Below are 25234 nucleotides of genomic sequence, written 5' to 3' on the forward strand. Positions count from 1 at the left end.
TTCCCAGATAGTAACAGCAGCATCTCTTCTGCAGTGGGAGGAACTGCTAAGCATCAGCAGATGTAATTTATGTAAACCACCCAGTTTTGTACCTCACAGTGTAAATGCACACAGCTGACAGACGGGGAAGAATAAAATAAATTCAAGGAAGATGAGTTCCACAGGAAAAGCATTTTGGGTTGCTGAGTTGAAATGCACCTTTCCTCTCTCCTGTGCTGCTGATGTTGTCAGAGAAAAGGGAAGCGACAGAAATTCAATAACTGTTGTACTGCAAATCTAAATACATTTCCTTTTTATTAAAGACAATGTGTGAGGTGCATGACATTTCTTTTACAAGTTGTCGCAGATGGAGTAAAGGAAAATCTATTATAACCCACGTATGGGAGCCTGCTTTTGGTATGCCTAATAAAAATTACAGTTTGTTGTTCTTATACTCTAATTAATGCAGAATGAATTTTTTTAAGTTACCGTAATATTAAACTGAGTGCTGTATGAAGCACATCTGGCTGTTTACTACATAAGACTTTCAACTTTGGAAAAATAATGTAATCTAATTGTTCTCAAAGCGTCTCCAGGAGATTATGCTTGTTTTAACCCATAACAGAAACATTGAGTTCTGCTTCAATCTATTAGATTCTTTTATTACATAAAAATACAGTATACATAAATTGGAAAAGCTCCTTAAATTCAGAGATTTTTAGGTTTTATGTAGTTTTTTTTTAGTTTTTTTTTTACTTGTAGTTCTTTATAAATTCCATTTATTTGTACCTTACTGATTAACTTTGAGTTTGTTTGCATCTGCAAAATGAAGTATCTGGTTCAATTTACTGCTCTAATCTCGTCTTTAGAGTCGAGTACCRTTTCCTTTGTTTGATGAATGCTTTGCCTCAGATGTCTTTTTAACTCTCAAGGAGATTTCACTCACGATTCAACAGATCTCATTCTTTTGGTATTTCTTTTACAACCATCTTGAGTACAGACAAAAATCAATAGAGTTACTGTTTGAATTATGCTGCTGGCTCCAAATTGAAATGATGGCAGATGTACACTAGCGGCACTTCCTTCCATTCTTAATGTTCTTTACATGAAACACATGTAGGTTACATAACTTATAACACATGTTAATATGCATATCAATCACCAAGATGAAATATTTGAGKTTTTTTTCCTCATCTGAGCTACATCCTTGTAGAAGACTGAACCATATTTTTGCCCGAATTTTGAGTCATTATGTTGTGAATTTTCTGCAGCGTTTGAAGTTATTGTCCAGCTGCATGACCCAGTTTGGACCAGGATTTAGCTGTTGGACATACAGAGGGGTTTATAGTTGACACCAGCTACAACATTTACAGGGTCTTGTGACTGCAAAAAGAAATTTAAAATCATCACTCCTCCGCATTTGTTGATACGAGGTGTTTGTTTTTACTAAACACGGAGCTGTGTATTATAGTTTTAATCTCTCGCCTGTTTTGTCTGTCAACAGGATTTTTTTTTTTTTTTGCCTGAAGTTATGTGGTTTGTTCATGCACAGCTTTGCAAAGCTAAGCCTTCCTGTCATCTCATTTTCTAGCAGATGTTTTCTTCCGGCTACTCTATCAAACTTGAGGATTGAAAACCCTAAGTGAGGCGAGGGAGAGAGACATGTAGATTATGCCGTTTTTTGCAGTGCTTTGTTAGCACTGATTGGCTTGGATGTCTTTTCCAACGAACACTATTTGTTATATTAAATTTTTTATTTTATTTTATTTTTTACTTGCGAGTAGATACTCATGATAGCAGCACAACATGCGACTGTGATATTGTTGTGATTAGCCAACATTATCTTCATTATTCTATTTTTTTCGGAGTCCTAAGAGCTCTTGTAGGTATTTAGCATCTCGATCACTAAAATCTATATCAAATAATGACTCACCAAATATATCAACCTACAAAGTTACATTTTCTGAGAAACATAGTTGTTATATTTAATAGTTACAACTGCAAGCCTTAATCATCAAAAATATCAAATAAAATATGTATCACTAGAAGTGTGTTGAATGCTTGTAATTCACAAGGTTCTCTTTAAAGTGTAGCTAAAGTAAATCATTATCTAATTTATTGAGATGCATCTGTTAAAAGACTCTATACCATTTTAAAATGCCCGTAAAAGCCTTCCCTGATTTATAAGCTGCACCAACAGCTCCTCTTAGATTGCTGAAGTTTTTACTCCTTGTCATTTCGTTGACTCATCTTAATGCACCAAAGCAGCAAACTGCCAAAACTTTTACCATTTATAGAGGTTCTCACTGGCTGACGATGAGTTAATCGGATTTCCTGGCTGCTGCTTATCCTCCTAATTCCAGTGACAGTATTAAATATGTAATCAGCTCTTTTACACACTGCTTCGGCACCTTGGCTTAGTTTTTATTAACTAAATAACGTTAATGAAATGGGGCCATGTGGTGTTCATCTAAAGTTGGATTAACCCCGTTTGAAGACGGGGGATCTTTGACTATAAATCATATAAAGCTGGTGATTTGCGTGCATTAGATATTCATATAAAACTACCATTTCTACTTGCTGTCAACCTGGCTGCAGGAGTGCGCATGCTGGATGGAGAAGTGACCGACATGGTGGAGGCCCAGTCTCTCAGTCTGAACCCGCAGCATATCGACATCTACAGCGCCAGCTGGGGCCCAGAGGACGACGGCAAAACAGTCGATGGACCTGCTAAACTGGCCAAGGAAGCCTTTCTTCGAGGAGTCACTGATGTGGGTGTATGATTGTGTCTGTGTGGGGCAGAATTATTTACTGCCTCTGTATTGCCTCCTTTCACCAGTAAGTAATTGAACTGTTCAGGCATGAGAGGACACCAGCAAGAGGGACAAAGCAGTTTTTGACCCTGGCCTTCCCAAATAGGAAGAAATGTCCTCTAAAAGCCACCAGCGAGGACAATCGGGGAGAATGAGGAAACAAAAAACCGTCTCCGGCAGGTTCCCCCTCCCTCAGCTCCCCATTTGTTTTAAAGCGGTGTTGTCATCTGAACAACTGTGTTGGGTATTTTTGAAAGACTATTTATTATAATAAAGTTGGCCTTCCAAATGATAAATATTCACTTCAGGTTTGAATGATTAAATATTCCCAATTAAACTCTAATGTCTATATATATATGCACAAACATTGGAGATTTCAGGAGATTAATACTAAAAGCCAGTCTGTCTGCGTCGAACAGTAACAGTCTGAATATTAAACATGAAAAGATGCATATTGTGATGTCGACAGTCTTGTTGCTGATCGCAGCTCTTTGTGTTTGGCACATTGGGACCACATGAGAAATGAACAAGTCAACAGAATTATAAGAATACAGATTGCTCCTCACACTGTCTCTGCTCGCTTTGTCTCTTGCTGTGAGGCTGTAGGATTCAAAGCATGTCCCACAAAGCTGATTGGAAGCGCTGACACTGACTACTAAGATAATTGGCATTGTGACAGCGCTGTCAGATAGTGGAGTGGGTGGTGCATCGCTGGAATTGATCAACACATGGAGAGATGGTGCCACTCAATACAATAAAGCAGCTCTTAGATGAAAATTATTGCACTTTAAAGGCTGAGAGGTTATATGATTTATTACAATGAGCTGTTGTCATTTTGAGTCGTTATGTATTGCATTGCTGTCATGTGATACTTAGCTCTTTGCAATTTACTGAGTGACCACCTTGGCCCCGGCGATGTACACTGGGTTTTAATGGGACCTCTCTGAGGGACGGCCCAGGATACAGTCACCCTCCTGTAATTGGGATTTGTATTAAAGTTTGAATGAGAATCTCTTCTTCTTTGTCTGTTGTGGGTCTGCGAGGTAATTAAAAGGACGCGTGTTCAGTAGGGTGGGCATTTACCGTGTCATTTATCATTTATTGTAATAGATTTCTTATAAGTGTTTTGATTTATTGTTGTCGCGATACATTCCTATTTATAATGTTTAAAACCCCCCAACACTGTCCCTATTGCTATGATTGACAACTTTACTATTTTTTTTGCTGTTTGTCCATTGAAAGTATCAATGAATGCCAATAAATGTGAAAACACAGTCACCATGTGTAGTTTAGCGATACGAATCACAGGTGTTGTAAAGAAGCACATTACAAATGGGAATCTTTTCCAAGAGCATTATTTGTGTTTGTGGGGCAATGTTTACTGTGGCATACAGTTATCTGAAAAAGGATGTGATAAATAGTTTTTATTGTTATCACAACACTATTGCAAAGTATCGTRATAAACCTTTAAGTCTGCATTTAAGTAAGCGTGTTTTCTGCTCCTCAGGGTCGTGGCGGTTTGGGCTCCATATTCGTGTGGGCCTCTGGGAACGGAGGAAGGGAGAAGGACAGCTGTAACTGTGACGGCTACACCAACAGCATTTACACTCTGTCCATCAGCAGCACCACGCAGAACGGCAACGTCCCCTGGTACAGCGAGGCCTGCTCCTCCACCCTCGCCACCACCTACAGCTCGGGGAACATCAATGAGAAACAGATTGTGAGTTGGGGCCGAGGGTAGCGGGTCCTCTGCGTTTGTCTGCCTTTTCATGTTTCTGTCGCACAAAAGCTCTGACTTTACTTTGAGCTCCTCCATCCTTTCTCTGCTGAGTGGTTTCAAAGAGGACCTGCTGTCATTTCTGACAACTTTGTCAGGATGATAAGAAATCATTACTGTTTAAACTTTACCTTTAATAACATAAAGATACCTAATTTTTAAAGTGCAATCAGTAATACTTTTGTAATAAATTTATCAGTAATTATTTCTTGGTTAATGTCAAGTTGTCATAACAAAGACATTTTGAATAATGTCAACTTTGTATTAAAAGTGTCATGATTTACCGAATGACGCTTTATGACAACAGTCATAAATATTCATGAAGGCTTATTCATGTTCATGACGGGTGTTATGTCATGTTTATGACGGCATCATGTCAGTCTTATTCACCCCCCTTCAAATAAAGTGTTACCAAAAAATGTTCCAGCTACAAGGCGCTTAGTGTGAAGCCTTCAGTAGTGCAGAAACTGAAGTTTCAACTTCCCCCTCCCAGAGTTATTAACGGATAATATTCAGATATTAGCAGGGAACACAAACTGTTTTTGTCGCTTTAGCCTGTGAACTTGTTTGGACTGTTTCAATCTAGACAAAAAAGTTTTTTGTAAGGTGATTACTTTGTCTTCATTTTTCATGGCGATATTGAAAGCAGATGTCCACACTTTGTATGTTTAAATATTTTCTCTGCTTGTTTTCCCCCATAATGAATTGCTGAGTGACCACGTTTCCATATTTTCGACCACTTCGGTGTTTGAGAAATCAGAATAACCAGAATTCTTTTTCAGTGAGTCAGACGCTTTATCCACCGTGGAGTTAAACACAGCTGATGTGTGCAGCACACACAGACGCACGCAGATTCTGCTGCGGACTTCAGACAGGGAACTATCTTCACACACAGTAATTTTTTGGGGAAAAGTTTGACCTATGTTTAAATGTTAAAAAGACAAACGGATTGTTTTTCATCTGCATCTTTGATTACGCCGGTGAGTTGCAGCCCTGCCGTAAGTTTGCAGTCTAGTCCTGTTTGCTACCAGAGCCAGAGATTAAACCTCAGATTGTTTCTCCGTCTGCAACAAAATTAAACAAGGGTGTTGCTCTTCTGAGGATGTTTAGAGGACGATGCAGAGAAGCACAATCACTAGGGAAAAGTTGTTTTTCCTCCAAATTGAAAGGAGTGATTCTAAATGGGTTCAGGCATCCAGTAGACCTGACATTTCTTAGCTTAGGAGTGTCCAAATTGACTGGCAGGAAGCAAATGTAGACAGATTATATCTGTTGAATGTCTTGGAAATGCCTCAGTGTCCCTTCGGAAAAGCAGGGTTTGCCTAAACCGGATTCAAATTTCAAGACAGGCAAAAATGGATGGATTGAAGAATGTAAACTGATGTACACTTTCACTGACATGTCATCGGTATGGATGAATAAATGCTTTTGAAAAAAGATATTAAGATAACTCAAGACTTAAATGATCAAATTTGGTCAGGTTGTTGCTAATTTTATGATTGCTGCTGAAAGGGAGGAACTAGAGAAAATACTATAAATGTACATTTATAATTGAACCTGTATTTCCTGTTTAATGTAATTCTTAACGGTAGAAAATACCGACTCATTCTGAAATCAATCACTTTGGATATTTACCTTACTAGCAAGTAAATTGAAGTATTAACTGATTAACAAGTTTTTTTTTTAGTACATTAACCCATCGTCAAATTGATTGCAGCAGCTTTTTCTCCATTTCAACCAACAGTTAATTGTTGCAATTGCTACATACCTTTTCTTCAGACCTCGTGCTGCTTTGAGTCATTAAAAAGTTCATAGCAAACTGCTGGAGCTCTATCCATCAAATCTGTTTCTGCTTAACATTCTTGTGACAAGCATTAAATCTCTTTCTTACACATGCACACACCAGTACGCACGCACGCACGCACACACACACACAGACTGCCTCTTTATAGCATGCAGCCATGCAGCGTGAAGAGCTTGACAGGCAGCCGATGACAACTTCATGACATGTGGCTGGTCCCATAATGTGTCTGTGATGTACCGAGTTAATTATGATGCCACTCATGAACTTTCAAACAAAGAGCTGGAGAAGAGGAGAAATGTTGACATCTCTGAGGTTATACCAGAGAGAATATTTTGATCTTAATATTTTTTGTTTTGTTTTGGAAACCAAACTAGAAACCAAATGAAGCAAGGGGGCTGCTTCTAGAAATATCAAAACTATCCCAGTTTTTATTATTTAGAATAATCATTTTATAAAGCCTGTGGAAATATCTCCTGCTTTTATTTTATCGGTCTTGTATAGTAACAGACAGACCTCTTCTTTTGCATCATCCTGCAGGACAGCAGGCCTTTCATATGCAAGACTTCTGACATATGAAAAGTCTTTTTTTGTACCATTGGAGACAGACTTTTCTTTGAAAAAATTCTCTGCTTCTGCAGCAACTTACTTTTTATTCTTGCGGTGGGAGATATTAACATCTGGGAGCTGGCCAGTGAATCCACAACCCTCCGCTGTGGATCACTTAGGGGATGTCTGCTGAAGCAGTTCATTCTAAAAGGAGTCTCTCTTAAAGAGAAGGAGAGCACATGCTTTCCACAGTTTGATTTTCTAGCTGGCGGCTTTTTACTTTTAACCTTCTGCTTCTTTATGCGTTTGATGATTCTTGCCTCTAGCAAATACAAGCAGTATGGGATAACATATGAGAATCTGGTGAGGAGTAAAGGATTTTATTCATTTTACTGAGGCCAATTCTATGTTATCTGGTTATTTGAAGGGAATTCTGCAAATACATTTTTAATGCGCAAGTCGGCTTGTACGAATGTTTAGCGTCTGTAATATAGCGTTATTATATAGTATACTTGCACTAACGCAGTTTTCAAATGATGATTTTATTTATTAGAGGAACAAAGCTTTCCAAAGTAACCTGGCCCTTTTTGAAAAATTACTTGCTACTTTTTCAAACCTTTAGTTGTGATTAGCAACATTGATTACATTTTCCGGGCCACACCCAGACTTTTTTTGTTTTGTTTTGTAGGCCTTTATAATAAAGAAAAATACTTGAATATAACCTTTCTGGCGACATGAAGTAGGCTAAAGGATCTTAAAATGCAAGATGTCATGCACTTATCTAAATAAACATAAGATCAGATCAGAAACCAACTCATTGATATCTTAGTTTGGAAAGGGTTACAGAGTGTAAGCCTCTAACAGTGGCCAAAATTACTCCAAGGAGCAATTTGGATTCAACCAGGAAGTCACAAAAGAACCAGAACAACATCTAAAGCACTGCGGGCCTCATTTGCCTCAGTTAAGGTCAGTGTTCACGATTCAATAAAACAAAACAGACTGGGCAGAAAGGGCGTCCAGGGAAGATTTCCAAAGTGAAAACCACTGCTTAGTGAACACAAACAGGCATCTTGGACCTGAGAAATACTTTTTTTTTTTATTCCTAAATGTTCTGTGGACTGACCACACAAAAGAAGAACTTAATGGAAACGGTGTGCCTCGTTACATATGGCGTAAAACTAAGAGGAAAAAATACATTAATATGACAGTCAAACATATTGCTGAGAGTGTAATAATCTGTGGCTTTGCTGCTGTTTCAATATGTGAATGACTTGCCAGAGTTAATGGATCCTTTAATTATTATCAGAATGTTCACTCATCGCTTTGTCGCCTTAAAATCAAGCACTCTTGGGTTAAGCAGCAAGACAGTAATCTGAAACACACCATTAGGTGTGTAGCTCAAATATGTGACGGTTTTAAAATGGCTTAGTCAAAGCCTAGACCTACATCTGATTGCTTTGGTATTGTATGTACAGGTCATCACTTATGGAAAAACTTCTGAAGTAAAATAACTATAACAAGAGTGGGTCATAATTTCTCCACAGTGACGTAAAAAATCTCGTCTGTCATCATAACTCTTGATGCCTGCTGTTGCCAACACAGGTGGCACAACTGGTTTTTTAAAGGAGACATTTTATGCTGATTCTCTGTGTTAGTTAAATTTAGTTTGAAACTTTTAAGTGAGTGAAAATGGCAACAAAAAAAAAAAGAAGCAAATGTAAAGGCGGCTAATATATTTTCACAGCACTGTCAGAACGGAGCAATCTGCTCAGCTTTTCGCTTCTCTTCCTCAGGTAACAACAGACCTCAAATCCAAATGTACCGACTCTCACACCGGCACCTCTGCCTCCGCCCCACTGGCTGCTGGGATCATCGCTCTCGCCCTAGAAGCCAAGTAAGTGTTTATCACCACTTTTCTATGAGTTTGGACCGTGAGCTGCACTGCCTCATTTAAATTCTGACGTATTGACTCAGGTTAATTTGAATCAAGTAAATCTAATGCACAAAAAGGGGAAAAAAATTAAAAAATGTGTACACAAGCTCGTTAAGTTGTGCATTCATTTTTATAGGGACAGTTTGAGAGTTTTTAGTTTGAGTAAATTCGATTTCAAAGCAGCTTGAATTAATGGCCAATTGTTATCAGTTCCTGCCATGTGGCTCGAAAACTCCCGACAGCAAAGAAAGTGTGAATATTTCAAAAAGAGTAATAAATTGATACTTTTTAAAAGCCTTCGTGTTGGATTAAGTCACCTCTGCTGGTGTTGCCAGCGTTCATTTTGATGCTGTTTTTCAATTTTTTAAAATTAAAATATAAAGTTATTTAAGCCGTCCTGCCGCATATTTAAATTGTGCTTTTACAAATAGCTCGGAGCGCTAATCATTCTTATCTGGTCACCCAGCACTAATGGACGGTCATAAAATATGTTCAGCACAAGGCTGGATGTAAGTAATTAGTCTTGCAGCAGAGTGAAATGATTGAGGGGAAAAACTGTAGATGGAAATGAATTTGATGAGAAAGGGTTTAGCTGGAGTTACTTTGTAAAATGCCGTCATTTAAGCCAAATCCGCAGTAAAAAGCAATAATGAATTTAAAGCTTGTATGAGGTTAATGAAAGGGAGACAAATCGGGCTCTGACTGTGTTTACCCCTTTTTTTGCCGGTTAAATCTTAGTGTTCTGCAGGAAAGAATAACAATAGAGACTCATCAGTTTTTCTTTGTTTTGCCAAAGGGCTGAAATGAGCCTCAAACCACATGCTGGCTGAAGATTTAAGAGACTGCCTGGACACTGAGCTCATTGTTTATAATTTGTCCACCTGCAAGTTAAAACTGCAGCCTGATCTTTGGGAGCTTCAGCTTGATTTACAAGCTAGAGCGTGTATTATTATACATGTTAGCCTGTATGTGCCTTTTTTACGTGCCAACATCCATTTCCATTTGTTCCAGTAAAAACCTCACCTGGAGGGACATGCAGCATCTGGTTGTGCAAACTTCTCGGCCTGCTCACCTGCTCGCCAATGACTGGAGAACCAATGGAGTTGGACGCAAAGGTACAGAAATATAATCTGTTTTTGTTTGGTAAGTCTTAAATCAATCACAAGTTAGTTCGAGTTGCATCTACTTTTCAGAGAAGTATGATCAGATGTGGGTATTAAGAGAGAGTTAGAGAGGAAAACGCCATATTCGTTCACATGGTATGAGGCTGGAAGACTCCCAATTGGGGTCAAGAAAAAAAATGGCAGCAGGTGCTTTGTACTCATGATTCAGAAATCTGCCAGTATCTGGCTGCAGCTGAAGGCAGTTTGTTCACCAAATGGTCAGAGAGCAGTACAGTAATGAGTGTCTGTAGGCAACAGTGAAGCATGGTGCTTGTTTCTTACACGTTTTTTGCTGCATCTGATTTGGTCACAATATTTGGTGGACTCAAGGCTGACAGATGCTGCAAGATTATCACGGATTGTCCAATTCCATCAGGAAGGCACAGAAGAGCTGAGAAAGCTTACATCCACAGCAAATATGTGGTTAGTTCTGAGAGGTGTTTGCAACAACCGACCCAGTGTGTTTCTTCAAAAAAAAAAAAAACTTGAAGAATACCTTGAAAAGTTGATGCTGTCTTAATGGGTGATTACGCCAAATATTGCTGATTTAGATTTTTCTTTTGGTAATTTACTTCACTGCTTACTTAGCCTGCTTGATGCCAGTGCAATTATATCACAGGCAAAGACATGGTGAAAATAATTAGACACTTCCAGTGTTGAAAGTATTCTTAGTCCGCATCAGTTGTTCACACCTGCCTAAAACTTTTTCACAATACTTTATATACAGTGCCATAGTCTTTTGTTTATAATCAGTTAAAAGTAAAACATGTTGACTGAAGTGCTGCACAGTTAAACCAAACATAAGAAATAAATCACACAGGAACACCGGATGTTATGAAGAAAAAAAATAGTCTAGGATTAGAACAAGTAGAATGGAGAGGAAATGAACTTGAAGACGCTGTCAGTAATTCACACTGGATTAAAAGTCAGAGATTTAGAAACCATAAGAAAATTTACCTGCTTGATACAAAACCAAAGCCTTCCACAGTTTTGGATCTCCAACAGGAAAATCTCTACATCCTCTGAGGTTTCATCACATCTTTGGAACACATAAAAGCATCTGGTCTTCTGACCTGAGGGAATGAGACGGTACATTAGAATGCAGCAGTTCAGACAGATAAAATGGAGCACAACTGTTAAGAGGCTTAAAGACAAAAAAAAAGGAAATGCAGTAAAAAAAAGCCAGGGAAAGGGGTGCCAAAAGTGGAGAAACAGGCTCCCTTTTTTTTTTTTGCTTGTACCAGTTAAAAATCAACTGCAGGCATTTGCTCGCAGTTGTAAATGAAAAATGGAAAATGGACTAATTCCACAAAGAAGCATTACAGCAATCAAGACACAGTCTTATAAAAGCAGGATTAGTGTTTCGGTGTTTCATCAAGAGAGAATACACACTCATCGTTGACAACCAATTAAACTGGAAATAACAGGATTTTACCAGTGCATTTAACGTGACTATCGAGTCTGAGAAGACTCCATTCTCACACCTCAATATTTGATTTACTCCAGTGAGGTTTGGGAGGCAAAGCTGAAGCATTTGCTGGTGAGACTGAACCTGAACAGCCTTACTTAAGTCTTATTGTGATGAAGACTGAGAAATCCGATTCCAATTATCTCCTGATATCAGAGCAGTCAGCAAAGATCTTTAGTGGACAGAAAACCTGGCAGTCTTCAAAGAAATGAAAAGAAATGTTATGATTCTGAGAAAACAGAAAAAAAGAGCTGATCTGACAAAGGAGCCTTGTGGCACCTCCAAGGCAAACGTAAGAAGTTGTTGGTGATGCATCAAAAAGACAGGATCTTTGATGTCCAACCAATGCTTTAACCTAGAGATGATGATCTTTTGACCTGTGATGCCCAAAAGTGCAATCAATGCAATCACAAAAGTCTTCATGCTAAAACGACATGCTAAAACGTGACCATGGAACGAGAACTAAAAACGTGYATCAAGTTGAAATCTGTGTCTAAAACTGGACCAGCGCAGACCTTCAGGACATCTCTGAAAATCTCATCTCTGTTCTCTCTTTGTTTCTGCAGTTAGTCATTCATATGGATACGGTCTRCTTGATGCCAGTGCAATTGTATCACAGGCGAAGACATGGACAAATGTGGGGCCACAGAGAAAGTGTGTGATCTCCATTCTCACTGAGCCGAGGTTTGTATGCTGTACATGACCACAGGTCTCACCGTGCTGAATTCGTTTGAACATTTCAGATAATAAACATAAAAAAAAAAAGATCCATYTGACAAAAAAATAATGAGCAAACTAATTTCAAACAACAAATCTGTTATTAGCTGTTCAAGTTGGCCAATTTTCATAGTAGGTGTGATTCAGCAAAATGTGCTCCTGGGAGCACTTACTGTAGCATTATGTCTGCATTTTGTATTGATCACAACATTTGTAGTGAAAAGGATGAAAGCAAGAGTAGCTGCACGTAGAATGAATTAATATGACTGCTTTGGAGAATAATCAACAAAATTTCAATGGAGTAGATTCAGCATGGAAAACRGCCCCAGGATTTTGTTGAATCAGTCAAGTTTGTGAAGCTGTAATGCTTCATCATCATAAATGCATGTGAATGAGATGTCTGTGTCTGATTGAGCCTTCATGCATCAATTCAGTGAAATATTGTGCCTTCATCTTCATCAACCTGGTGGCATTCATTAAAACCTCCGCCGACATTCGTCAGCTCAGGCTTCTCCCAATTACATGTTCTGTATTATTCTTCAGCCATCTYCCCCCCCMCCACCACCACCACCCCTCTTCCTGATGACACRGACTAAACTCTGTGTGACATGCTCTGTTCATTACGCTCTCGCTGTCACTCGTCTCGCTGGGTTTGAGCAGATGGTCGAGTCTGGGAGCTGCAGGTTATTCAATTTACATTCTAGGTTTTTAGCTGACTCGCTTATCAAYAGTGATTTGCAAAAAATGATTAGAAGAAGGAATTATCCTGTTACCACTACATGCTGGCAGTGCTGTGCGAACAGAGTTGTATCTGATTAAATTGTCTGTTCGCCCATAATTGCAGGGATTTATCTCAGCCACAGATAGTGATGTACTTGTGTAATAGATAACGCATCAAAAAGGCTTCTTAATGTTTTGCTGAATAACATCAGTTTGTTGCTCTGCTATCTAAAATCTGTGATTCGGACAGCTTCCGTGTTCATGCTTGAAAAATAGATTTTTAACCAAGGAGAAAATACTGCTAAAACTCCTCTGAGCTCCACTGAATAAGGTTGGATTTGTTATAAGCTGAATTTCATGCCCTCTTCGTGACCTCTGAATGTGTTATGAATTTATGGGTTTATCCATTCTGTTGTTACTGAGAATTTTACATGCTGATTGCAAGTAATCATGAGTAAAAAGGGAGAGAGAGCATTTTGAGAAAAGAGCAGGTGGATGAGCTGGAAGCTCTCTGGGAGCTTTTCAACAGATGATTTATAGTCTCGATACACTCTCCTGTTTCTCCCAGGTTACCCAACCGCAGCATCACAAARCCTCACGTTTGGTTGGCTCAAAGAATTGTCGTTCGTTTGCTAAAATAAGTCTTACAAACACTTAAAAGAAATAAGAATTAGTTTCTGGCTGATACCGATTTCTGTCCGTTGAGGCTTGATCTRCTGCTTTTCATTTGATTGATTACATTTAAAAAAAATAAAATTCTTTAACACAAGAAGGGAGAAAAAAAATCAACTTCATATCTTCAATGTTTGCTTTATACCTCATATTGAATTCCCACCATTTGGTACCATTATGACAAGAGTCAGTGTTTTAAAGTGCTGCCTGCCRAGCGTCATTATGTTGGGGCTTATTCATATCCACCACGTCCATTAAGGGTGTAATTACTCCCACTGACAGAAGAGGGAGACAGAGGTGTTGCCTTTGGGGAAAATGGCTCAAAGGGGGTGATTATTAAAAAAACAAATCATAGTAGGAAAATAACTATATAAAACAAGGTTAAAGAGCCCTACCAGTATCTAGTTTATTTATACAGCACTAAATTACAGCAGATGACATCTCTAGGCACTTTAAAAATTCATATGCAATTACTGTATGCACGATCCAGTTCAGTCCAAAATCAGTAAAAATCAGTTTAGTTTATGGCAGWACAAGGATCCTAATTATTGTACAGTACAGATAGCCAGTTTACTTTTATGCTAATGGKTAATAAATTATATCTAAAGAAGCTCTAAGAATTGAAGTAAGTCAAGTTATTTGTATAGCATATTTTGGCAACAAARTGCATCACACCATGAAAACATCATACAGTAACCAACTGTGAAGCAAGCGGTAAACATTTCATTTTGTCAAATGCGTCTATATTTGCTTGATCAAAATCAAGCAAATATACATTATATATATTGRTCCATGTTCCAGTTATTATGAGTCAAAGGTAACTTTAAGCAGGTGTGTTTTTAAAACAGGATTTAAAGGAACTCKGTGAGTTCAAGTGTCTAAGGTTTTARCAACATTTACAAATTTAGACAATTTGTAGAGGAAGCATGTGGTGACAGTGGAAGGYAACTGCTTTATGTTTATTAGGATCTCAGGCCCTGTGTGAGCTGTCATTGGTTGCAGCAGACTTTGATGACTTTTTAGAGCTTGTATCCTAAATGATTTGCAGGTTACAGATCTGGTTTGAAAAGAAATTGTGCGTGTAATTTTTTTCCGGTTTTAAAGAAACTAATTACAGGTTACAGAGCTGCATTTTATCACTCCCCCACTGTGCTTTAAGTTCAGCTTGTAGATGTCTTTTCCGAAGTAAAGCTGCTTTACGGGTCAAAGGTGTTTTACTGCAGGCAATCCTTTAATGGAGATTAAAATATGTGTACATGTTTGRACCGAAACTAGAGGCAGGCTTTGTTTTTGAGGCAATATGTGAGGTTTAAGAATCACTCCGGCTGTTGAAAGATGTTCACATCTGTGGATCCGAAGCCCGGTGCTGCGGTCCTCCTCAGAACGGTTGTGGATGTGTCTAATCTCCTAAGAGGATTTGAGGTGAAGGAAAGAAGGAGCGTTTGATGCTTTACCCGCCTGAGAACAGCGGTGCTACAGGTTCTAAGGCATTAATCCTCTTCACCCTTCACAGTCCCTCACAGCAGCCAAATCTTRCTCCGTTTTCTAATTTGCGACAAAAGAAAAACTTTAATAAAAAAAATWWAAAAAATCCAACGAAGCAAAGATGATGTTTGTTCCTGACCGACTCTGTTATGGCCCCGCAGGAACATTGGCAGCCATTTGTCGATTGACAAAAACGTGGAYGCCTGCCTGGGCTCAGACAGCTATGTGACCTCATTAGAGCACGTCCAGGCCCGGCTCACCCTCACTTACAACCGGAGGGGGAACCTGGCCATCCACCTCATTAGTCCCGCCGGCACGCGCTCCACCCTGCTCCACCCAAGGTACCAGCGACGCCACAATATGGACGCATTCAGTCCCAGTGGACAAACCTTTTTAACGCAGTTGCTTCCTTGGTTCCCTGCAGGCCTCATGACTACTCGTCGGAGGGTTTCAACGACTGGGCGTTCATGACTACCCACTCCTGGGACGAGAACCCCAGCGGCGTGTGGAGACTGGAGATTGAGAATGTCGCCGGCGCCAGTGACTACGGTAAAGCAGATTTCTTTCTACTTGTAAAATCTGATTTATTTGATTTATAAGAATCGGCCATAATATTAAGTAAGATTAACACACGATTAGTCAAAAGAATATATTCATCTTTGCAGGAACCYAACACAATTTCTGCATTTTACATTAAATCAAAATAAGAAATAGGAGMAATTATAATTGAAGATGAATGGCTTGATATAAAATTCCTGTAACTATACCTCACCGTCACTATTTTTYATTTTTTTTATTACACCTGAAATCAAGCAAAACGCCAGTTGTTGAAGGGAATGTGGAAACCATATGGCAGATCACATTCATRTTTTTTGGGTTTGTCAAGTTCTCCAGCCTTATTGGCAGGAGTTGGCTAGCATGATTCACTGGTAACACTTTATTTGAAGGGGGGTGAATAAGACTGACATGACATCGTTATAAACATGACATAACTCCTGTCATGACCATGAATAAGTCTTCATGAATATTTATGACTGTTGTCATAAAGCGTCATTCAGTAAATTATGACACTTTTAATACAAAGTTGACATTATTCAAAATGTCTTTGTTATGACAACTTGACATTAACCAAGAAATCATTACTTCTATAAATTTGTTATAAAAGTATTACTGATTGCASTTTAAAAATTARGTATCTTTATGTTATTAAAGGTAAAGTTTAAACAGTAATGATTTTTGACAACAGTCATAGATATTCATGAAGGCTTATTCATGTTTATGACAGGTGTTATGTCAGTCTTATTCACCCCCCTTCAAATAAAGTGTTACCGACTCACTTAATCRTTATTCAGAATATAGAATATGGTTTTTACCCCACACACCTGGGAGTATGTGTAGTAAACTAATTTAGCAGACAAATATTTGACAAAACTAACATTTTGCAATTATGAGTAAATGGCAAAATAAGGACCCTGTAATAAAAGAGGAATGAATTGGAATCATTAAATACATTTATGAAATGTGTAGAATGACCTCTTCAGTGAATTTACGTATGGAAGGATTCTTTAAGAATTGGACAAAATGAAATACAAAGTTTTRCATACAGAGTAGTATTTGTGTCTGAAACCCAAGTATAGGGAGGGTTCAAAATGAACTGAATAAATGCAAAGATGAGATTTGTTTTTTCTGTTCACCTTTTTGTGATACTGATGTGACTTGAGTTGTTTTTTTAGTTTTTCAATGTGTAAAAATAATTTWAAAATGTACAAAAACATAGGTCTGACAGCCATTATTTAAGATTCTTTAACTCATTGTAATTTGTTGTGTCTGGACCTCGGCTAAGAGGGTCAAGGTTCACCGCAAGGCGATTAGAGATCAAGTGGCTCTTGAAGCCGAGGTGCCTTTGCTCTCTCTGTCTAGTTTAAACTGCGTTGCCTTACAGCAGCCAGTTTACCTGTTGATTTCTGTTCTTCTGCATGGGAACACCGAAGTAAACAACTTGTGGGTGTTTTCATTATACTAATACGCATTTCTGCATCATCTCGGGGAGAATGTCAAAAAAAAAAAAAAAACATTGAAGGAAGGATGCACCTTTGATTTCTCAGCTCTAAGCTTCTCCTGAAGCCTCCTTTGTCCTCATCTCCTCAAGGTGCTTTTAAGGGATTGAAAGATGGCTCAGGATCGTGGGCAGGGAACAATTTCTAGGTCACCAGTGCAAGGAGGACACGAGGCAGCATAAGTTAAAGCAAAAAGGTGTTTTTATGTTTGCCTTTGGATTTGACATCCAACTCTCAATGCTTAATAAACAAAGCTGCTTCACCCACAACTCGATAAACAACCAGAAAAAGGTCCATTAGTCCAGAGTTATTCACTAAAGTCTTACTATTTAGTCTTTTTGTGTGTAGATCCTTTCAGTAACTGAACTTGGTCACAGAGGGGAGCTGCTCTGTTGAAATGTGTCGCAGAGTCATGTTCTGTCAGGAATATCAAGAGAATACAATTACCAGAATCCCCCGGGATGCGCGGCAGCCTTACAGCTTCTGACAGGCCTACTTCTAATTTCTGTTTTTATCTCCTCATCTCATTTTAGGCACCCTGACCCAGTTCACCCTGGTGCTGTACGGCACCGGCTCACCATCCTCCAACTCCTCTGAACAGCCCCAGTCCAACAACGACATATGCAAGACTTTGGATCTGAGCATGAAATGCATCGGTAAGACCCGTCGTCTTCCCCCCCCCGGTTAACTCCTCGCAGGAAGTCGCAGCAGTCAGAGGGCGGATGGAACAGATAAAAAGAAGCGCGTTGGTGTGAAAGCCCCAACATGCGATAGCTTGTGCTCAGCTGCACCCGCCCGCTTGGCGTTTCTACAGCAGCACCACTCAGATCTTCTCCACACTCCTGCCAGCGTGGGGCCTTGACCTCATCGTCAGTGTTTTAAATGAATAGCTAACCTCTGATGAGATCAGATAATCTTCACCTGAGGTCTCTTGGCTAATCTCATTTTAATTTAAAGCTCTTCTCCGCTCTTCCCAATACAAATATTGCTACGGTCGAGGTTTCACGCTCCCAGTGAGCCCAGTCTGAATCCAGCTGCATGTTGACGGAGGTGGAGACAGTCTGACCCCTACAGGCTGTCTCAGGGTCATGCATGCTGGCACTCGAGTGCTGACTGAATGCAATTATCGTGTATTTGAATCATCTCAGACAGAACGTTATGATAATTACGTATCTCCGGAACAGAGTTCTGCATGACAGCTGAATCACAATTATGTTATTTTCTTCCCCTAGATGCTAAAATGCTGCCGTGTTCAAGCCACATTTTTTTCAGCTCTATTGCTTTCACGCTGCTGATGATCATTGTAGGCAGTGATCTGTACCTGGACCGGCTTTATTTGGGAATGTCTCTGCTGTCTTTACATGCTGCACTCAGAAGGCAGAAAATGTTTTCACTGAAATAAGAAAAAGGGAATCTAAACCAACCAGCCCAAAAATTAATTGAACTGAAGACAAACGCACTTTGGTTTATTTCTTCGAAGATGTGAACTTGAGTCAAAATATCTAAATAGCCTTTTTACTGATAAAATCATAAGATTCTTAATCATGAAGCCTATCAAATTTAAATGCTTGCGTAAATGACCCAAAGAGATACCTGTTCTTGATCCTGGTTTAAAAATCAAATGCTGAAAAATATCATCATATTTACCCAGTCTGAAGTGACATCCTGACTTTTCTCTAAAGGACGTCTTAAGCATTGGTTGTATTAAAATTGATTAAAAGCTGTTAAATATTAAGTAATAGAAAAGCAGTAGTGTAAATAAATAAAAGCCGTTGCTTCAGTAGGATTCTTGTAACCTGAAGTGAAAAAGGACAGAATATTTCTAACGTTATATTTGTTTAATATTTAATATGAAGTGCAGCATCAGCACTGATTTATTAATTCAGTTTTAGACTCTCACTGACATCAGGTCAATTCACCAAAATTCAAACTTATTGCTACTTTGTCCTTTCCTACTATCATTTTCTACCTCTAAAGAAACCATTTTGTACTTAAACTAAGATGTATCTGTTTATTTTTATTGTCAGTGAAGCATTTGTATTAATTGTGGAGCTAAGTTGACATCAAAATGCTCAAATTATATTTGAGCATTCAATTTGAAACTTTGTACTACTGTCTGTTTCCATTTATAATAGTTGATGCTAAACATGACTGCAGATTAAAACAAAATATCCTGAAGTTACTAATAGCTGTCACATAAGCCATTAACTCATAGCAGAATATAAATAATGTTTGAGAAATGAGTTTAGAGTTAGACCGTCGGTTCTCAAAGCGGCTGTGAAACATGCACCTGTCGGCACAAAGTAATGGATGTTCAGCACGAATCGTCTTGTGACAAACAATAAAATCTCATTCAACAAAGTTGAACAACTAAATCGGCAAAGGCACAAAATGACTAGTTCCTCCTTCCCTCCCTATTTGTTCTGGGAAATAACTACGGATCCAGTGGTTGGCTGGTCCAGTTTCGACGAGTCAAACTCTTTACACAGTTTCACTTTCTTCCTTATGAAAAAGTTTTCTGCGTTTCAAACATCAACATTTAAACACTGTTTTGTTGCAGCACCTACCACTCAGATAAACGGATTATATAGCTTTTTGTGTTTCCTTCTGGTAAACATTTTTTTTATCCACTTCTGCTTCCAGTTTGTCATATTTGTGTATGTTGAAATGTATGTCTGGGGACCGTTGGTTAAAATCAACCTATGGATACAAATAGCTGCATCCTAAATTCACAAAGGAGCCTTGTCACAGATCCTTCCTCCCCACAACTATTAGACTCTACAGCCATAAACAAAATCAATAAGTATTTAAATACTTATTGATGTTTGCACATGTTCTTTTTAACACTTTAGGAACTTTTTTTTGTGTGTGAACCTTTATATCTGATGGTGCTGTTGCATCTCGATTTCCCCTCTGCGGAACAATAAAGGCCGTTTCTACTCTGTTCTAATAAATACACTAACTTGACTTGGAGTCAAATAACTTGTTGAAAACTAAAAATACTCTGTAATGTGACCGCTTGTTTAACTGAAGTTTAATGTTTAGAACTTGAGTGAAAACACTTGAGACTCCTAAATTAATGACTGGCCCCAGCTCTGTAGGTTTTTTTATTCCTTGTTTTTGGCTGCTCTGACTCACCGGGGTAAATATTGAGTGCAGCTGCTGATTTCAGTTTCTGTCTCTCTCGCCGCCACAGAGTGCAACCCTGGCTACTACCTCTTTCAGCAGGGCTGTGTGAAAGAATGTCCTGCGGGCTTCGCGGTGGGCACCCAGCCCCTCAAATACGCGGTGGGGAACTACATCCAGCCAGCTTCCGTCCCGGCCTGCCTGCCGTGCCCGTCTCCCTGCGTCACCTGCAGCAGCCTCAGCCCCCCGTTCTGCCTGACCTGCCCCGATCACAGCTCCCTCAACCAGATCTCGGGCACCTGCCTGCGCCTCAACCACTCCATGCGCGAGTCGCCGGGGGTCTTCATGGAGGAGCGGAAGCCTTGGTTCAAGCGCGACTCTCAGCTGCCCATCACCGTCGCCGTGCTCAGCTGCATGGCCATCATCACGACCTTCGCGGGCGTCTTCCTGATGCTGCAGCTGCGCTCCGGCACGCTCATCAAGCTGCCCTCGCTGGAGGCCGGTGGCGGCTTCACCCTGAGGGGGGGAAGGGTGGTGTCGTACCGCGGCATCCCGACGGTTTGGGGGGACGACGGACTGAACACCGACTCAGAAAATGAAGAGTTCGACGTCCACAACGAGAGAACTGCCTTTATCAAAACACAAAGTGCTCTTTAATGCCTTCATAAGTCCCTCCTCCTCCTCCTCCTGCTCTACTTTTAAACTCCTCTCCTCTCCATCTGTCCGACACTTCAGGGCTGTTTGCTGTGCTCAGTCTCATCCGCACATACACCCAGTTAATTTTATTCTTTCCATCTTATCAGATCCTCATCTGCTTTTAGGAAGTGGCCTCACTTGGTTGTGGGAGCCTTGGTGGGAAGCTGCTGTTTTTGAAAACTGGGGATGGCCTAAGCTTTTCGCTCTGTTCACACTTGGCTGCATTTCTGTTCAGGTGTCTCCCTCCTCCAAGCCTCCAATCACTAACAGCATCTGTTGGTGCAGAGTTCATTTCCCTCCAGCTCCTCTTTGTTACAGTAAACAATTGCTCATCATTTACTGCGTCTCCCTGCCTTTTTCCCCCTCCTCCCTCTACCTTCCATTAGTCTCAGTGCAGTAGCCAGATGAGATTTTTGAATGTGAGAGTAAGAGATGATTTTGTGTGCGTGTGCATTTCTGAATGAGTGAGCCTGCATAATAAAGGGTGTCGAGGTCTGATGAGCAGCATGGAGCGTCGCGCCCCTAGTTTAAAGCGCTTCCTGTCGTTTATTATTTTAGCTGATGACAAACTGACGGTTATTAAAGAGGCATTCACTTAAAAACATTTATTCTCTCCACAGTGTTTGTTGACATCAGGATTCGAAACCGGTGCAGCAAAATCCAACATTTTAGCAGGGAGTCGCGCCTCTCGAGCGCATTCGAATCAAAAGCGTAACTAGCGATAAGAATTTAAATTGAATAGTTTAAAAAGCAAGAAATAACTAAAAGAAATAACTAAAAGAGATTACAGCCTCACATTTTCTGCACTTTAGGACAAAAAAAACAAAATAAAGCCAAAAAAAAGCAAAAGATAAGAATCTCAAACACTCAACCATAGACGTTTAATGGCTGATTCTGATGCGCACGTCCTCAGGGGTGAGAGGTCAATCAGCCGAGGGCGCTGCCGCGCGTGTGTGAGCCTCAAAGCAGCTGGCAGGTGTTGACTTACCTGTGATTGATTCCTCGACTCAGCCGACGCCGTAACAATACATCAAGGCTCTCCCCTGCTGTCAGAGCGAATCAGCCCCACAAACACCGGCCTCTTGCCGTAACGACTGGATGCGGCTTCGTGCGTCAGGATGTAAAGTGTCACCTGACTCACCTGGCCTCTGAAGTGACGTTTTCTTCCCTCCGCTCTCGGCTCCGCTCTCCAGATCTCGAGTATTGATTAAAGTCCCACGTCGACGCTCCTCTGCTCATCAGTGTCTCTGCACTCCAATCCTCATCCAATCAGAAATTCAAATCCTCATCAAGTCGGCGTACTTTATACTCCAAATGATACTACAGCGAAGAGATTTTATTAATATCATTTCTCTTTAAGTGATATCAGTTTTGTTTTTTTTCCCTTCCTGAGCTGTAATCATATGAAATAAGCATCTCGTCGTTTAATCCATTATAGCCATGTTGATTTTTGTTTTCTTCCTTTTTTTTGTTTAAATTTCTGCACAAAAAAATGCTGAAGCTTGCTGGGAGAGGTTTCCAGATGATGGCGTGCACAGAAAACTGCAGCTGCTCATCCTTTTATCTACCTCTCATATCCCACAGCGAGGCTTCGTAGACTCTTAGAGGAGCTGTTAATTACAGAGGTGAATTTAAATGTGGGTTAGGCATGAAAATCTTCTCTGTGGTGATTTAGGTGACGGGGTGCGCGTGCTGAATTCATGTTTTAGAAGGGAAAGGGTGAAAGTAAATCAGAAACTGTCAGCTCCACTTTCCTGGAAACTCCTCTGTTCTCGTAAATGCATTGCCTGTGAGGATCGGCATCATGCGTGGTCACACGTGGGCTTTAAGATGAAATGTTCACAGATGAAAATGGCTGGCATTCAAGTGCTAAATCAACCGGGGCGTTTCTGCTCTCCATCCCTAAATGGGGCGTCTCCTTCTGGATCTCACTCTTTTGTTGTTGTTGTTTTGGTTTTTTTCTCTTACGTTTATGTCACTGACAATCAATTTCCTTGTCTTGAGTGCAAGAGGGTGCAAAGGCATACAAACAAATCGATTTTAGCTTCTAATTTAACCACTGGTGTTGTAAAGTCTTCACAGGTGTTGCAGAAACTGAGCTGAGGGAAGCAGGTATATTAGTGTGGAGGCTGTCAAACACCATAAAATCCCCTCAGTTGGCCACATGTTTGCTCTGCAAAAATGCAAAATCTTGCCAAGTATTTTTGGTCTAGTTTCTAATGCAAATATCTTAGTACACTAGAAATAAGAGAAAGCTAACTTACCAGTAGCTTTTCAGCATGACGTAGGAGCTATTCTTATGTCAATAATTCCTTAATACTGATTAAAAAGCACCAGTTCAACTGACAAATTATTCCGACAAATTTTTTCATGTTATAAGTGAAATAATCTGCCATTGAAACTTGTAATTTAGCATCAATATTAAGGAATTATTCCCTTATTCTCCTGTATCTTGCCGATTAGTTACTTGTARKATAGTTTTGTCTTTTTTAACGTGTACTGACATATGAGCCTCAGAAACTAGACGAAAAATACGCGGTAAGATCTTGTGTTTCTGCAGTGTGGTCACTTCTGAACTGGAAGGAGACCCATGAGAGCGGCACTGGTGGAAAACGCTCTCAAAAGCAACAAAGACGTTACAGTTGTTGCTTTTTGTGATGAACTTTGATGCCTACCGCCATTAATGCTTTGATTGGTCTCCACAGAGCTCCGGCCTCAGACTCAGCCGGCTTTGTACAAAACACCAGAAAATGGGCAACAAAACAGGCTCCAATTAAAATCTGAATGTTGAAGAACTATAATGAAAAACGCACTTTGCCTTTTCCCGCTTCAAACTCTTTCTTTGCCACATTTCGGAGCCCATTAAAGCTCGCAGATTGATTTATTTTTCCTTCGTCTTAGGTTGATGTATTCACTACAACTCAACAACTCTTAACCAATTCTCACTTTTCTCATTCAAGGGTTTAACTTTTAGAGAAACTCCTGAATGGCGGCAGCATTAATTAGCTCGTGCTTCCTGAGCTGCTGAAGCCCATCAGCAGCTTTCACTGACACCATGTGATATAAAGTACACACTAAAAAGGAAAGCGGTGCGCTAATAGCCCCAGAAAGCAGCTTTTTCATGACTGTAAAGCCCCCCCCCCGCACCCCCCTCACCTCGCTGGCATTAAAGCTCAAAGCTGTTAAACGCTGACAAACAAAAAAAAATCAGTTTGATGCTAGTTATTTTTCTTTTCTGATTATAAAGATAAAACCCATCACGTCGTTTTAATGCTGTCACTCGGAGCTCGGTGTTGCTCCTGTCCCCGTTTTTAGGATGTAGTCTGAAGTTGTCCACACGAACTCGGACGTATTCGGTGGGAGCAATATCTTTGGCATAACCAAAGACAATCATTCAGATGCTGTCTGTTTCGTATTAGAACGTGTCGCCTCCAGGTCGGTTCGTCCCGCCGTCCTCCTGTAACTGCGTTTAGTTGAAACCCATCGGTGATCCGTGACGACATGTTGCCTGTTGAGCAGCCGTGGAGGGAGGAGGTAGAATGTATCCCATCGCCATGACCTTAAGGGCTGAACCGGATCTGCGCGCACATGCTTGTTAAAGTCGAAGCGAAACACTTTGCGATGGAGGAGCCGTCTCAGTCCACTCCTTTGACCTCCTCCCGCCTCCAGGTGAGGATCCTGACCTGTGGCTGCACACAGTACCTTACAGATTTGTGACCTATGATTAATGTACAAGAATGACTATCCTACATGGGACATAACTCTAAAATAAGGCCTATTTTTGTACTATATGAACGGTGCAGTGTAATTTTCTTGTAATTTAAAGATGTTTTTCTTTTGTTTTCTCCTTTTTATTTAATTGATGTCAATTATAGATTCTACTAAAAATAAAGATCTATGCAAATTTAAGCGCGTCTTGACTCGTTTTGTTTTCACGGTTCCTGTGCTGTTGGGAAAAATATGCAATTTTAATCAGCATTTCCAAGGCCTCGAGAGAAAAAATATTTTCAGACTATTTTCACTCACTTGGTTTTCTTTTTTCTACATTTTCATTTTACTCATTTCTTTTCTTCTGTCCTTCCTCCCTTTTGTCTGACTCATGTCCTTTCTTCTTTCCGTTTTTGTGTCCTTCCTTTCCTTGTGTACTTTGAAGCTGTCATCATTGTGTTCGCCTATCATCATTTTTTGTACCTTCCTTTTGTGCTTTTCTTTCTTTCCCTTTTTCCTCAAACCATTTCTCGTCAGTATCCTTTACTTTTCCCCTTTGTGTACTTCCTC

The 25234-nt window shown here is 39.9% G+C and overlaps 1 protein-coding gene across 4 annotated transcripts in view; it reads left to right on the top strand.

Moving 5' to 3' along the window:
* Window positions 1-24865, top strand: part of furina (furin (paired basic amino acid cleaving enzyme) a) — an 82645-nt gene extending 57780 nt beyond the window's left edge. For all 4 annotated transcript variants that reach the window (XM_008405438.2, XM_008405439.2, XM_008405440.2 and 1 more), the window contains exons 8-16: window positions 2578-2750; window positions 4300-4512; window positions 8713-8813; window positions 9864-9967; window positions 12050-12167; window positions 15239-15418; window positions 15502-15626; window positions 17668-17790; window positions 20331-24865. In XM_008405438.2, the coding sequence (XP_008403660.1) occupies window positions 2578-2750; window positions 4300-4512; window positions 8713-8813; window positions 9864-9967; window positions 12050-12167; window positions 15239-15418; window positions 15502-15626; window positions 17668-17790; window positions 20331-20917 (1724 nt within the window). In that variant the 3' untranslated portion in view covers window positions 20918-24865. The remainder of the gene's footprint in view (window positions 1-2577; window positions 2751-4299; window positions 4513-8712; window positions 8814-9863; window positions 9968-12049; window positions 12168-15238; window positions 15419-15501; window positions 15627-17667; window positions 17791-20330) is intronic.
* Window positions 24866-25234: the final 369 nt, after the last annotated feature.

Source organism: Poecilia reticulata, linkage group LG3 (assembly GCF_000633615.1).
Source record: "Poecilia reticulata strain Guanapo linkage group LG3, Guppy_female_1.0+MT, whole genome shotgun sequence".
NCBI lineage: Eukaryota > Metazoa > Chordata > Actinopteri > Cyprinodontiformes > Poeciliidae > Poecilia > Poecilia reticulata.